This window comes from Diorhabda carinulata, chromosome 1 (assembly GCF_026250575.1).
Source record: "Diorhabda carinulata isolate Delta chromosome 1, icDioCari1.1, whole genome shotgun sequence".
NCBI classification, from domain to species: domain Eukaryota; kingdom Metazoa; phylum Arthropoda; class Insecta; order Coleoptera; family Chrysomelidae; genus Diorhabda; species Diorhabda carinulata.
In genome coordinates, this window is record NC_079460.1 from 2946635 (window position 1) to 2964022 (window position 17388).

General features: G+C 30.2%; 2 protein-coding genes across 3 annotated transcripts in view; one reads left to right on the plus strand and one right to left on the minus strand.

The window, feature by feature from the left end:
• Positions 1-1372: 1372 nt before the first annotated feature.
• LOC130896783 (uncharacterized protein C14orf119) overlaps positions 1373-17388 on the minus strand; it is a 374082-nt gene continuing 358066 nt past the window's right edge. Inside the window, exons 2-4 of one of the 2 annotated variants that reach the window (XM_057805107.1) lie at positions 2429-2457; positions 2045-2279; positions 1373-1988 (exon numbers count right to left, since the gene is read on the minus strand). In XM_057805107.1, the coding sequence (XP_057661090.1) occupies positions 1812-1988; positions 2045-2239 (372 nt within the window). In that variant the 5' untranslated portion in view covers positions 2240-2279; positions 2429-2457 and the 3' untranslated portion in view covers positions 1373-1811. Of the gene's footprint in view, positions 1989-2044; positions 2280-2428; positions 2618-17388 lie in introns of those variants that run through there. The other variant, XM_057805099.1, reaches the window with a different exon arrangement.
• LOC130896818 (uncharacterized) lies at positions 2837-3452 on the plus strand. The gene is made up of 2 exons (XM_057805149.1): positions 2837-2961; positions 3071-3452. The coding sequence occupies exon 2, from the start codon at positions 3078-3080 to the stop codon at positions 3381-3383; it is 306 nt and encodes a 101-aa protein (XP_057661132.1). The 5' UTR covers positions 2837-2961; positions 3071-3077; the 3' UTR covers positions 3384-3452.

The window sequence follows — 17388 nt, forward strand, 5'->3', positions numbered from 1 at the left end:
ATACTTTTACTTTTTTTATAAGGTTTAGACCTGAAAATTCAACAGTTATTAACATTTTGGAGCAAATTGAGTATAGTCTCATATCCATTTCACTCATTCCAGTAGCCATAGATTAATATTTTTTATTATATTTCCATATATGTACCTCCGATGAGGTACCTAAATACAGAAACAGACAGGACATTCGCAGGCTAGATGCTCTGTTCTCTCTCGATGGCTTACTCGCAAAATTTGCAGTTATTGTCTCTACCATGCCTATTGTTTTAAGATGGTATTTGATCTATCAAAAGACCGACCACTGGTTTGATGTCGTTTCTGGTGATTACGAAAAGTTCCCCAGCTTTTTTAGTTGATTTGATTGGATTTCCTTAGGTTTGAGGTTTCTCTAGTAACATGCTTAGTGCATAATTGATTTGGCATCTCATGAGGCCACAGTAGGACTCTTGGTCATAAGTATGGAGTAGTTGCCTCTTTTTTAGCAAGTCTGCTTTCTCATTGTATGGTATACCACAGTGAACTAGTAGCCCAATTAGGGTTACTTTGTTTTTGTAAGCAAGTGCTTTTAGAGTTTATTTGTACTTTCACACTAGCTTGTCTGTGCACTTAATAGCTTTTAGTATCTTCAAAGCCACTTGGCTATCTGAGAAAATGTGAATGCGTTTTCTATATATTGCGAACAACTCTACCTGAAAATGCATCTTTGTCCACAAACATTTAATCCATCTCTTTGGACTAGCTTCGAAAACTCTGGCGGTCGTTTATTATCATTTCCAACGGGATATCTATGTCCATCTGGTCTATTTGTACAATTGATAAAAATATCAAATGGATGTAACTCACTACATATAAAGTGTAAATGTACATTTATGTTACCACAACAGCTATCTAAGTAATTTGGAATTTTATACTGATCATACTGTGTCTTCCATAATCGTTGATCCATGCCTGATTAAGTCTTTATTCTCGAGTCCATAGATAACTCAGTCTTTTAATTGTACAAAAAGTTATCAAGTTTTTAAACTATTATTGTTATTCCTTGAATTTGGAATGAAATTTAGTAATTGTTTTCGATAACCACAGAGGAAGGATTGAGTCCTAAATTCTAATTTCTGTTGGCGATTCATACTATACTATATGGTGCCTTAGGCATGTTTTTATTGTCTTTGGAAACTAAAAGTGGACAGATAATAACTTGGTTATCAATTTTTTAATCTTGATCGATAATGTAAGAGGAAATTGTGTTAATTGAATTATTTACAATGATTTGTAAACGATATGTTTAATTTTGGTAATATTTTGAATTAATGTATAATAGTACACTCCAGATCGAATTTTGTTTACTTTTTCTTAAAGTGCACATGAAATATTGGAATGAAAAAAAAACATCGTTATAACAAAAAAGTTTAATTATCATATGTCACTGAGACAGACTGAAAAATAGTAGCTACACTGGTTTAGATGAGTTAAAAAAATTATAAATATTTATAAATAACATTATACCTCCATAGAAATACCTTATAAATATTCAAATTATAGCTAATATAAATATCATCTACAAAAATATCACATTAAATACTATTCGCTTATTGTGAGACTTGTTTTAAAGGAATCTGTATCAAAAAATCAGGATAAACATAATTATTTGGATCCAGGGATTTGATACAGAGCCAATTAAATATTGCCTACCCTTGATTAATAATTATAAAATCAAAAACAGATTTAAATCTAAAGATAATGAAATCAGTGCAAAAAATATAAATTCAAATCCAATTTATAATGTCAAAAAACATTAGTATCATTCTTGGAAATATTTAGTCTTCCAAAATATCCTCTCCGTTAAGTTGATGGTTGGATTCATGAACTACCCCGTTTTGAATTTCTTCATTCAATTTTTCCGCAAAAGCAGTATCTATATCTGAAATTTGCGAGATAAAATGGTGCTTTTGATCTGCAGTCCAATGTATAAACCATTCTTTAAATAATTTTACCTAAAATATAAATTTGATGACTTCTTCATTCAGAAATAAGGAATTAAAGTACTTACTCTGCATTCAAACAAGGACATGGGTTTATCTCTACAATCAACATTTGAAATACTGTTGATGATTCCATTAACATATGCTTTATTTGCATATTTTTCAGCCAAAATTGGCAAAAAATCAGATCTTTGTAGTTCACTCCATTCTTGAAACCACTGCACTAAATATCTGATCTGAGCATCTGCACTCAACATGGTCATTTTGATTACTAATAATTTCAAGTCTCCGTGTTCCACGTTACTAAAATAGAAATATTCGAGTTAAAAAAAGCGGTTGATACAAAAGAGAAAGGTCTCAACATGACTGGCAAAGTCATTGTTGAGTTATTCCAGACCAAACAAGTGACGTGTTTTATTGAAAGTTGTAAAAGTATAAAAATAATTACTTACATTTGTAATGCTTTATACTATTGAACGGGTAGCATGAATTGCTTGTTTATAACATAGATAAACGGTGAAGACAAAATGGTTAAATATAATTTGTACCAATAAATTTAATTACAAGTTGCTTTCTACCTATTGGTGAACCATAATGAACTCTTGTTGGTGTTTTGAAATGGCGACCTTGACCTCTTAAGCTTGACGTATTTCACCGTTATCCTTTATATATATTTTTAATAGAATTTGTAAATAACGACTTTTTAAATATATGTATAGAATGTTTCAAATCATTTATAACAACAATAGCATGAATATAATACATTGTATAAAAAAATTCAAATTAAAACAGTAAATAAAGGAACATATTAATTTAAGATGATATTTGAACATACCCACAAATTTATAAAATGACATTGACAATTGACAGTGACACTGATAAATAACTGTCATCTTAAATTTAAGGTTTTCGTGTTCGTTTTAATGAATTTTTGAATAAAAATTTACATTTCTTCTAATAGTATATACACATAGTTGAACAGCAGGTATTGCTTCTATTTTTATTTCAATATTTATTCTAAATTGCCTGGTATTGTAATTAATAACCTAACCTATACATAAATGATGATATAACTAACCTGTTTTTTGTTGTAGAGAAATAATGTCCTTGTCACCCTGGTTAAAATCACCTTTCACTGATTTAACAGGATCTTTGGTAAATCATCAATGGTATGGAGAATGTGCCGACCTCGAATTGAAAGTTTTGGATTGTTTGGAAGCCTATGGTTTAGATAGGGGCTTGAAGAAGTGCGATTTACTCATCGATGATTTTAGAGAATGCTCTTTGAGAACCAAACAATTTAAGAGGATGCAAGCTATGAGAAATGAGAGGCACCGTCAGTATTTTGCTGGTGAAAGAACCAAAGAAGAGAAATATGCCAAAGCACCCACTCCTGATAGCTATTAAACACAATTGTATAAGTGAGGATTCTTGTAGATGATATAGTTCTATTTAAATAAATTCTAATAAAACGTTCTCATTATGTGTATAACACCCCATAAATTCATACATTCAAAAATTTGAATTGGAACTAAACAGGCTGTTTAAAATATTTTGTACAATGACAACATATTAACCAAAGGAAGAATGTGGGAAGCTAAGGTATGAATAAAAATTCTATTTAGATGGGATAATGTATTTAGATTTATTTTGTACAAAATTTCAAATACAATTATTAAAAAGTCACACCAATATTAGTGCATATTGTGTTAGCTGTGCAGAATATATTCATGCATATAATTATTCTGATTAACAATAAAAAATGGACAAGGTACAAAATCTTAATATCTCTAATTCACTTTATAACTATGTAATTTTGAGTAGAAGGCAATATTCAGTGTTACTGTGATGTTATAAAATGCACTACAAAACATATTTTATAAGGTTTCAAAATTATTCATATCTACAAATTGTTTTTTAATTAGTAAAATGTGTCACTCATCCAAAACCAGTATTTTTCTACAACTTCTACTGCATTTTGAAAAATATATGAATAAAAAACATATTGTATATAGCTAATGCTTGATGTGAACTTTTGTCACCCTTAAATTAATCTAGTAGCAATAATATAAACAACATTAAGACTAAATAAAAGGTTTTATATCCTAATTTTTCTAGCAACAATTACTTATGCTGTGTCTATTTTAACTAGTATGTCTTATATCTTCATGTTATGAGAACAGTGGCGACAAATTTGAACCTGCTTTGGTTTTACATTCTGCTGTTATAGCCACTTTAGTGAGATTTTGTACAAGTTTGAGCTCATTTGGGCTTGGGTACAATCCTACTACGGCAACCTCTTTAAAGTCTATTTATCAAAGTAAACCAAAACATTGGTCCATATCAGAGGCACCATAATATACCACAAATAAAATGTTGCGTAATTTTCTTAAATATGTCTAAAACGGAGACATTAGCTATACTCCACACCTGTACTCGTCCTTACTTACATAATAATTATTGCACCCCCCAAAATACTGTTTGTTTCTTCGAGTTATTTTTTCACGTCCGTTATTTCAGTCACTTTACCCTTTTATAATCCACCACAATCACAGCTCTGCAGAGGAAATTTTTCCTATATCAGGGCCATTCCATGTAACCATACCACATGAAAATGCCCCTATCTTTTTGAAAAGAAACCATCGAGTCTTTATCTCTTGAATGAATATTTTTAAGAACGATTCTTCGATATTTCAATGGAAACTTGTAAAAAAGTAAGAGTTTTTTGTAGGAAGTATTTCATACTGAAAGAGGTTTCACACTAAGCAAGTCCCAATTTTTTCATAACTTAAAGAAATTTGTACAGGAAAGTTCCTATTTATGTATTTGTATTAAAATAAAAGAATAGATGAAAATTAATATATAAATAATAAATTCTACATTTTTCAACATCACAGTAAATTTGTAGTAGGGATGGGATGCATATACAGTAATTGGAAGTATAGCACGTTCATTAACGATTATATAAGATTTTCTTAAATTTAAATAATGGTCCATTTTTAGCTTGAGATAAGTCATTTTAAAATCGCTATAGGGGAAACTAATTTTCATAAAAATATAAAGGAGTTGCCGCTTCTATTTCTTAATTAAGCCTGTAGCTTCAGCTTCTAAAAATTGTAGAGAACTTAAAACATCGTTAGCTGGGGTTTGACATAGTTCATTACAAATCTTAATCACAATTGAAAAGACAGTTTTATTAATTACGTAAACTAGGGTGGTGTAATTATAACAACCAATTGACACGCATCAAGATTTTCTTGTTTCAAATTCTCTATTATACTTTAGTTACCTTCAAATATTTATAAATTATTAATTTTCCAACAGAACGATAGATCATATAATTTTTTAAAAGTACAGTAAATACATAACATCCAACATTTATTGAAGGTACAATAAATTTTTGTAGAGAGTATATCCGAAAATTACACATCTAAGTATATATCATTAAGATTAGTATTTATAAGCTCTATACAGATTCATATAACAATTATCATAAGATTTGAAACCGTTTTTAGATAGGTTCCTTGTAATCACATTAGTTGAACGAAGTTTCTAGGTAACACACAAAAATTTACTTTTATCATTAATCAGAAAAATATTACTATCTTTGTTAATAGAAAATTACTCAATTCTCCCATAACAATGAATAGTAAGTACCAGTACTTGAACAAAGAAGTCCTCACAAAACTCATTTTTATATTTTTAAAACGAAAACTATCAAAATTTGAACTAAATTTTAAAAAAGATCGTCGATGTTGCAGGTTTTTTGTGATTTCACAGTAACCTTGTAAACCAAATAGCCGATGACAAGCAGTTAATCTAAACGAAAAAATCCATCACATTCTCCGAGGATCCGTTTGTTTGTCGAGCCTTTATTTTCTGCTTCTTCCTTTTGCTTTCCTCATTCTAAACAGTTTACACCACTCTAACTCCAGCTCTGCATAGGAACCTTTCCTATAACAAGGCCGAAGCTAATATAACCCTCACCACACGTAAATAATGTCCCCATTCAAATTACAAATAACCCAAGACCTCTCTCTACTATTAAAATTACGAATTAACAACACAGATAAAAAAATTTTTGTAGATTACTTCATTTAATCAGATGATGATGAGAGTCAAAGTCTTAGCTTGGTATTGTGGTATATTTTCTCCAGAATAATCAAATGTTATTGACCAGTTACAAAAAGGATATCATGACAATGAACGATCAAGACATTCAAAAGAGGGTAGTTTTATTAGGAAACTTGAAAAAACTGTGTTATTGGCCAGTTAAACAAAGGATATAATGACAATTAACGATCAGGCCATTCAAAAGGAGGGGGATTTTATCACGAAAATTGAAAAAAATGTTATTGGTCAGTGAAAAAAAGGATATCATGACGATCAACGATCAGGACTTTGAGGGGGATTTTATCAAGAAACTTGAATAAAGCGTTTCATTGACCAGTTGAAAAAAGTTGTCATAACGTTTAAAAAGGGGGTTTTGTCAGAAAACTTGAAAAAAGGCATGAGAATTGTTGTAGAAAACCGTAAAACGAAATTGAGAGATATACTAGACATCATTGATGTATTAGGTGGAAGAATTTCTTTCTTTTCAAATAGGTGCAACATTTTTCACAAGGAAACAAAACCATAACGAATTTATAACTGAAATCATTTTTTGGAGCTGTTTAGGCAGAATTAAAAAGAATTTTTGGATCGATATGTGACCATAGAGTCAACATCACATACCTGAGCGGACTCTTCAGGCTGCAGTTGTTCGAAACGAGCAAAAACGCAACAATCGGCTACCAAGGTTATGGCCTCGAGAGAGCACTATTGAAGCAATTAAAGAAGAAAATCAGAAGGACACAACCTTGTATACAGAAGAAACAAATCTCCATCCCCTCTATAAAACCGATTGTCAAATTTGATTAATTTTTTCCATAACTACCATATTCTCCAGATTTGGTCCCCAATAACTACAAGCTGTTTTCAGATCGGGAGAAAAGCTTTAAGAAAAGCAATATGAATCATACAGACTTATTGATTCGTATTAATATCAGTCAGAAAACTATGGTGTCGCAAAACAGACAGTTATATAAAAAATGACGCTTTGAAATGTCTAAGCTAGGAAATTTAACACGACGTTCTATAGAATTTATTAGAAATCCGAAATATTTCCAATTAATATAAATAACTATGGCGTTACCTAGGTTTCCGGTCGTTACAAATTTACGTAGATAATGTAGTAAACTGTAATATAATAAAATTTTTTGCAAAAAAATTCGTAGTTTAGAAATAAAAAAGTTTATTTGATGATATATAATAAATATAGTAGAGAAGGTTCTTTTCTTTGGGAAAACATTACAAATAGTAACTTTTTAAAAATATTTTTATTCAATCAATTTTGTACTTCAATATATTACAGTTCACTGCAAGTCAAGGGAATATTCATGAACACATTAAATTGACAAAATTTTAACATACAAATTTTCAAATACAATTGTTGCAATCTGCTAAAGATCCCAATTTTTTTGAAATACATTATTTCTGGTCAATTGTGATATGCCTTTCATTCATAATATCAATTATGCACTTGGTTTTCAAAGATGCCATTAAAACATTTTGATCGAGGTTAATAGTTTCTATTCGCACTGTATATAAATTAACTCAGATAATTTACCGCACAGGTCGATAAAGGTGGAGTAAATGTCACACACTCTTATGGCGATCTGCAAATCCTTAATTGAGGTAGGATCTGGTGACGTTATAATTTTGTTAACAGGATTTTGATCCTTGAAAACCAAGTAAATTATCTTCATTTATCCCACGTAACTACAAGTACCGTCGCACTAATGGTCGATTCATTAACTTGACTTCCGTTTACCGTTTCCGTTCGCGGGTGACGTTTGCCGTTTGACTATTCATAAACTTGAGGTTGCTACCGTTAACCTAAAAATTTTGTTATTCTTTTTGACGTGTTTACTTCTTTTTGTATTTTTGTAATCCGGTATTTAAGGATGATATTATGGAAAATAACGAAGTTTTTTTTTTTATTTGGACAAACGCAAACGGATGTGATTGGCTCTTTTCTATTGCTACGAACGGTCGACGGGAAAAGAAAAATTCGTTTATGTTGGAAGTCACCAACTGCAACTTATGCATTTCAATGTTTTGATTTTGTAACAGCAAACGTCATTGGCAACGGCAAACGCAAAGTCAAGTTTATGAATCACCTTCGGTTTGCCGTTGCCGTTTGCTGTTACAAAATTAATACCATTGAAATGCATAATATTATTCATAGTTGCCGTTTGAGGTCGCTTTGTCGTTGGTGACTTCCAACATAAAAGAATTTCATCTTTTCCCGTCGATGATTCGTAGCAATAGAAAACAACCAATCACATCCGTTTGCGTTTGTCCAAATAAAAAAAAAATCTTCGTTATTTTCGATAATATCGGCCAAAAATACTGGATCATAAAAAAACACAAAAATATCTCGAAAACAAAAAGAAGTAGAATGAAAACATTTTTAGGTTACGGAAGTTACGTCAAGTAGAATTTTCTACGAACGGCAAACAGAAAGTCAAGTTTATGAATCGGCCTTAATAGTTCAAAAACGTTGAAGAAGGTAATCGAAACGTTCATAAATACGTAGGTAGCTTTATTGATTATCTATTGAATACTATCCAGAGTGTAAAGTTGAAACTTCAAAAACTGTGTATTTTTCTCGGTATGTAATAACCGCCAGGGGCGGTTCTCGATTACACTCTTGATATTTATCTTTAAAAGTACAAATTTATATAATTGGTAAGTGAAACAAAAACAGTTATTGATTCAACTATGGGGTTATTGACGAGTCTCAAAGCATATTTTCGAATCAGTAATTCAAAGAAATTAGATCCACAGTGATGAAAAACATATTGTACCAAATTCTAAAACAATATAATCAATGGTTCTGCAAATTCGGTTTCTTTGGCATTTGGATGCTAGAAACCCTGGTGCGGTCCCTGGTAATTATACATGATGTATCAACTAAAGGCTGCTTGACAAGGACTAAGACATAGTGAAGATATTGAATTATTTTGACAATAAGCAAGCTCTTTGCATTGTATCATGGCTGTCATTGACTGAAATTTGAAGTTTTTCTAAGGTATGTAGCTACCAACCTTCTAAATGTGGAAATAAATAAATATTTGAAAATAAAATTATGAAACAACAACATATTATATTTAATCAAATTTCTTCCTAAAATTGCGAGTGTCTGCATGAATCAATCCTGTTGAGCTTCTTTTGTGCAGCAGTAAAAACATTCTCTGATTGTTCGTATCACAACCCCGATTTATCCCAAATTGTGAGCATTTTCTATGCTTTTTGTATAATTACCAATTACCTAGGTAAATTTAACCTTGTTGTTGAAGTTTTTAATTGAAGACTCAAAGTATTGAATGACGAATTTAGCGGCATGTTATTTGACATTACGCAATGCTCTTGCCAAAATCTGCTGATTAATTTTCGCTTGGTACTTTATACATATTTTGGCATTTAAAAAAATTCCCAAATGATTGGTAGTAACAAAAATAAGAAGGTTGCTAGATTTACCACAGAAGAAGAAACGGTCAAATTTAGAAAAGTACTTCAATAGATCAGCTGATATGACTGACATTTGGTTGATTGGTAGCCAAATGCAATAAAAATGACGATTAAATGGCAATTGCAAAGTATTGCATGTTATTTTGTTCTATATCAAACGGTTGCAATGGAACGAACCTTGATTAAGGTCAAATATGATTCTTACGTTGCACTACACGTTGTCTTGTTCCTTAACAATCAGTCTAAGTGAACGATCTAGACAATAAATATGACACTATGTAGTTGCGTGGTTGTGATAGAATAATTTTCCAGCTTTTTGGGATTTTTTGATTACATTATAGGAATACAATTTATTTTAATCACAATATTTTTAAACATGATAAATATCAAATATCTTCAAAAATCTTTTCCAATTTCCTAAAAACGATAATGATTTATCAAGCAAGTGTATATTCAAACGTTTAAAAAAAATAGCTCAAATATTGACCCACAATAAAAATAAGACAAAAATACAATAACGTCTTATTTCGATCAATTTTTGAACTTTTATCGAACACTTTATCTCACAGAGCTAATCGTATCAGTCACTTTATTTTCATTTTAAAACAACATTTTCGAACCATTCATTTGTAGACATAAGTATATTTACAATAGTTAATATATAAGAAAAACATCTCTATGGCAAATATATTTATATATAATTTTATATCTTAAACACTAGTAAAATGGCCCATCCCTATCTACAGTAAAATTTAATATTAAATTAGCTTATAATTAATTTGTGCTTGGCATAAATTTTTAAATTTGGCAAAACTTCCTTTTTAATTATGTTTCACACATATTTGTTCTATTTACAGCTTGAAACGGATCCTATCAAATGTAAAAATGAGATTAGATTAAAAATATTTCATAATGAATACGGAAATAATATATAATAATCCCAATGGAGTTTAACGAATTTGCTTTCCCAAAATCCATATTTTCTTATCAATGTCTCTGCTTTCAAGATAACATAATAGAAAAAAAAACATTAAAAACATGCTTTGTACCAATCACATACAAGTTTGCAATAAAGTAAACTCACATTATGTATTGCAAAATTTAAGGATAAATTTTCAGGCTACGTCAGATCAGATGGAATCCTTCCATGCGAAGATACTTTAGATTAAGCCCCACAAGAGGAAGGACTCCCAATGAGTTTTTTGTTGTGGTGGACCATGCAGGGGTCTTGCTGAAAACAAATGGCTCATTCACGCCAAATCCAGTGCAGCTCCGGACTCACTACACCTCTAGATACGTGCATTAGTAAACAAGAGAATTAATTCAAATTTCATGATACTATTTCCCTTTGTTTTTATTTGAATAAATTGAAAATTTATTAAATACAATTCTGGTATTTTCGTCGATTTACAAAAATTCATATATCTTTATGTCCTGGTTTCACACGTACACTGTTTGAGTGTAAACTTTTTGTAGTGTAACCTGTAGTCCCTAAAAAAATTTACGGATGGTTTTACAGTTTTTCTAATTGAAATTTTTTTAAAAACAATAGTATTTCATGAACATTATTGGAAGGGGTAGAATTATTTGGTATCTGAAAGACAGTCCTATGAATTTCGACTGGCAAATTCGTTTCTTGTATTAGTTGAGTTTTGATTTGTTTCCATTTTTATAGTTCACATTAACACGTTGTAAACCCCATTTAGACACTTATAGAATAAATTTCAAAGCTGTGTGAAGTGTTAGTCGAAACAATATATTCTATATCCACTTTTTTGGTAAAAAAATGAGGTATCCATCATACTTCATTTATATATACTAAGGGTCAGTATTATAAAAGTTTATTTCGACCGGACCTTAATTCAACCGCCGGTCGAAACTCCAGCGATGGTTAATATATAACATCGGTTCGGTATTATAACTAGGGGTGGGCAAAATAATCGATTAATCGAAAAATAATCGATTAATCGATATATATTTTTAAAAATAAACGGTAATCGATTAATCGAAAATAATCAAATCGAAAAATATCGATTAATGGATGTGGGCAACATCCTGTGAGAATTTGGTGTTATAAAATACAATGTTTCTTGCCTATTTTCATTCTCAAAAATGCGTAATGGTTTTGGTACAGTTTAATTGAATTTAAAAGAGAGGTTTTAAGTGGTTTTATTACAAAGTAAAAGACTGAAATAGTTATTTGTATGCTTAGGCCGCGAAATACCTCTTTAACGTACCGAAAGAACAGTTATCGCCGAGACCGCTTGCGGCCGAGGCAAGATAATCATGAGGTCGTTAAAAAGTTTCGCGGCTATGGCATACATACTATTTTTCGTACAATCGTTAAAATAATCAAATAATATAATAATCAATTTAACGATTAAAAAATTTATTTTCTGAATAATTATTTCAACATCATTCAATATCAGAATCTTACTTCCAAATATCTTCTGTAGGTCCATTATTTTGTTTGTTTTTATTGGGAATCAAACCATAATGTCTTCTATATGTTCCTAGTGGTATACTCGCTGTTTATCTTGTTTGTTGTTGGAATCAAACCACAATCGTTCTCTTGAAGCTTTAATTCCGATTTTCGAATAATCGAACATTGATTATTTCCGATTAATCGAAAATAATCGATTATTTTATATAATCGATTATATTTTTTGATAACTGCCCAGCCCTAATTATAACGCATTTGCAACCATCCGTTGGCCAACCGGAAAAAATTACGTTGGCAGCACTGAGAGTTCAACTTTAACCAATCAAATCCGAGTGAACTGACATTTGCCGGGGAGCGTGGCAGTCAAAGGTCGAAATATAGTTTTGTTTGAAGTTTCCACGTGTAGTTTGAATATTATATAAATTTAGAAAGAAGAATTGCAAAAAAAAGATTAATCAGAGTATCAGATGAATCATCATTACTAATACCTTTCCAAAGTCGCCTGTTTCGTAAAATTTCAGTAGAAGACATCGTTGAAATGGTAAAATTAATTTAAAATAATATATAAGTCAAGTTATTTAAACGCAAGCCATAGTAAACGAAAATTGAGGTTAGAAAGTACGTTTAAATGCTCGGAAACCATTATTGTTGGGACATCTGGTACAGTAATATAAAAATCAAGCCTCATAAAAATATGTAATATATAAATATTAGTTTTTCGCCATAAACATTTTGTATAACAGATTAATATATTTTTGACTGAAGCTTATCAAGTTTAATTCTATAAATTCCTTTGAAATTTAGTGGTACTACTCTTAGGTGAGCCTATAAGTTGGCCACAATAATTTTATTTGATAATGACAATTTGCAAAGTATGTTTTCACAGAAGTCGCAATCAGGATTCTGCGCGTTGTGAAATTTCCTGATTGAGAACGTACACACAGGTTTTACTCATGTTTTTTTAACCATCAAATATCTTTTTGGGTAATTGTATGTACAGTAGAAATAATTGAGGAATCAAAATTCATATTCTCATTTATTTGTAATGAACTTTCGATAAAGATCACACAATTCTTGAATGATCGATTTTACTGACTCAAAATCCGATATGTCCTGGGAAAGACTTACCCGAAAAACCACGCTTATTTTGAAATAGTACCTCAATTAAAGAGAAAGAAATATATAGAGTTAGCACAGCTAAAGTTAAGTAAAATTCCTGTTCATAAGTCAATACGAAATCACAATGACGTTTCATACCTGTCACATAACTGTCAGAAAGATACATGCGCATTAACGTAAACTATCAGTAACTCTGATTCTGTGAGAACAAACCTCATATCTTATTATCAATTATCATATTAAAAATATAATATTCCAAATGTTATATTATGTCGATTAAAATGAAATTCATTTAGATTCAATTATACAAGGTGGATAAGAGTTATATACATTAATTTATAGAACTTATTATAAAATCTATCAAACGATTTTCATCATATTTTGGAAGTTATTATAAAACATACAGGTAATTAATTTCATATTACCATCTCCCACACCCTATATGAACATTTTCATTTATTTATATTGGGTAGATAGTGACATTGTTATTTTTTCGTAAGTATGAAAAAGTGAGGTAATAAAGAGAAGTAGAAAAGAAAAAAAATATCTAAATATCGATATGTTTCAATTTGAAAATATCGATATCCAGATTAAGGTCAATTCAAGTAGTAGCAAAACAAATGTATAATTTTGTATAGATATGAAAATCTCAATACAAATAGAGCAGATGTGGCAAGTTCTGGTAGTGCCTAGAGTAAATGTGAAAAATATCGATACTTCTTACCCTGCATATAAAAAAGTCCTAGTATTCCAATATCTCATTCTCCTTATAAAAGAGAATATATCGAAATATGTATTTTTAATTCTAATAATTAATGTACATAATTCTGTGCCACCTTGTATATAAAAGACAACATCGTAGTGGTTATAGGTGTGATTTGTCCTGACCTTTTTTTGCGCCATTACCGTATTTTGTGCTTTTTTTATCATTTCAAATTCGATCTACTATCACAATCGATTTCAAATTGATTCAGTTTCAAGGCTCTAAAAACAAAACTATATTCGTCATTTTTAAATTCACAAAATATAGAGAAAACTAATAATATAGAACGATTAGGTTTCATGGAATGACAAATGACATGGAATTGAAAATGCAATGGAATGACAAATGATATGGAATTGAAAATGCAATGGAATGACAAATGATATGGAATTGAAAATGCAATGGAATGACAAATGACATGGAATGGAAAATGCAATGGAATGACAAATGACATGGAATTGAAAATGCGATGGAATGACAAATGACATGGAACTAAAAATGCAAAGGAATGACAAATGACATGGAATTGAAAATTCAATTGAATGACATGGAATTAAAAATGCGATGGAATGACAAATGACATGGAATTAAAAATGCGATGGAATGACAAATGGCATGTAATTAGAAATGCGATGTAATGACAAATGACATGGAATGGCAAATAAGATTGATTGACAAATGACATGGAATGAAAATAGATCAAGTTGGATTTAATAAATATAACGCACTTTTTGTATAATTGGTAATTGAGTATTTTATCATTTAATTGTTTTAGTCAAGTTCGAAACCGGCTTCTAATTTGATTTATATCTAATTGTGTTATTAGAGCTTTGAAGCTTTATAAATAAACCTATTCACTACCCATTTACTACAATCCGCATTCTCTCATAGTTTTAAATCGGAGTAACAACTAAACTACACATTATATTAATATGGACGGGATATATGATCCGACAAACAAAATGGCGATGTCTATCATTAGTTTTCGTCTTAAACTTTCTCTTGTTGAATTGAAAACCAATAATTTGATCCTTAAAGCCGAATATGAGGCTTGGAGGACCAGACAGTGAATATTGATCTAGTGTTAGTATGAATATGGCCATCATTTCCATCTTATAAGTTTTTCTTTTGCCAATTTATATTCATTTGTCACCGATTGATATTAATTTAATGTAAAATTTTCGTGAATACTGTGCAAGTGGTGGAAAAATTCAACTTTCTATTGACTTATTGTATAAAAAATTGATAATTCATCGATGATAAATAAAAAAAGTTACCCCGATTTTGGAATATTTCAACAATATTTTAATAAAAATTACGTATTAAAATAAATTGGTGTATGCTTAAAAACCAGGAACATATTAAAATCCGTTCCATTTTTTAATTTCTGCCCTTTATAATACATTCGTGCGGTTGTGAATTTTTCTAAACATTTTGATTTAGTAAAATTCAAACACAACTTGAATTCGGTCCACTTTATCAATTATTTTAGTTGAAATCGTTCTTACATTAATAACAAGAGGGTTAACCGCAAAAAATTTCAGAGATTATTAGAAGGGAAGGATTTGTATCATTTACCATAACCTAAAAATTGTTACCAAAGTAAGAACAAATTACAATTTTTGCAAATATAGGGGAATATAATAGATATTATATTTTTTAATATATATATATATATATATATATATATATATATATATATATATATATATATGTAATGTATATTCAAGATGATTCATAACTAATGGACAATGAGCTATGGGTAAGTTATTTGGACCAATACATATGGATATGATCATATAGGTCTTATACCTACAGAAGAACCAAAAAACGTCAGCTGTAAATTATTAAATAACAGTTGTCTTAGTACCTAGGTCAGGCTTCAAATATTTCTCTTACGCATGAAAATATTTAAAATCTCTTCTGTTATACTTACTGAAGAATTTCAGACCTGCTGTGCATTTCGGATTAGTGCTTAAGGCTGTTTGACATGATGCAAGATGCAAGACAACGTGCAATTAACTGGAAGACACAATATTTCTTGATCGAAAGCATACGCCGATGAAGTTCACCTAAAGGCTTCTAGACATGATGAGATATAACGTGTAATGCAAGGCATAATATTTCTTGATCAAAAGCATTCGCAGATGAAGTTAAACTGTTGAATGTAGTTACTTTTGGCTTAACAACTAACCTGTCTATCAGACTCCAAAACCAAGGCAGCAATAGATATAATTATTGCCAACGATTCACTGATCACTTATTTATTTCGTTACTTACTTAGTTTTGTTATTGTTATTTTCAAACCAGTCACAAGATATGTTTGTTTGCTTTTACTGATGAAATTTTGTTAGTGGCAGCCATAATGTAATGGAAAGATACTTGAATGATGTCAACTATTATTTATTGAATAACCAAAAATTCGATGTCTTCACCTTCGAATAAATCTATTAATAAGTTATTAGGTAATCACAACTGCCAATTTAAGAGTTTAGAAGAAACCTAACCCAAAGTATTATACATCAAAAGTGGTTAGTTCATTTTTCCAAATATTCGTTAAACAAATAATTAAATATTAAATATGAATGATTGCGAAGATTTGTTCGAAGAGGAATTGATTGAGGAATTACAGCAAACGCCAGAAAAACGAGCTTATTTCGTTCGTCATAAAACTGATCATTACAATTTTTGGTCCAACGATGAATTTTATAAACGGTTCCGCTTACAGAAGCCCACCGCTCAGTTTATTTTTTAAGAAAAAACTTTCAAAAGTTTTTGACCGTTTTCTTTTTCATTTCGTATCAATTATATTCAATATAAATTATAATTTTTAAGCAAACACAACTTTCTCCGACTAGAGACTACTTCAACATTAACCTCACGTCTTCTTCTTTTTCTCTACAGAAACAAGTGCAAATAGAATTAGCAGAGATCGTTGTCACAAACACAAATCATAGAAAACCGTCAATAGAACAACGTTTTTTCGTTTATTTCTGTCCTTATTCAATACATGGACGATTGCTATATAGGCATCTTTCGTAGTGTTACAAACAGTAGACTATTTGTTAAGTACATAATAAAATGACAAATACTTATTAGTTAGTTTGGATTCAAACTAACTAGGGTGAAGAAACGGTAAACATTTATTCGACAATTAAAAGTTATGTGGCTAATAATTATTTAGCACATTATTAGAAAGTGAAGGAGCCGGCCCTTAATGTCATTATTGTAATAGATATTTAACAGATTATTCTGACCCTTAAATAACATATTAACCATTATTGTATTAGATGCTTTAAATTTCGAATCTTTCCTTTTCTACTTGAATAAATATATAACTGGGAATTATTATTTTTATTTTCTTAGTTTCTATGGTGAGTTTTTGTGTTTTTTCTTTATTTGATTGTTTCGACCGTTGGAAATGCATGGAAATGAGTATGTACTTGAAAATAACCTTGGAACGTTCTGGTTCCCAAGATATTCCAGAAGTTCCTGAGAATTTAGATCAAAAT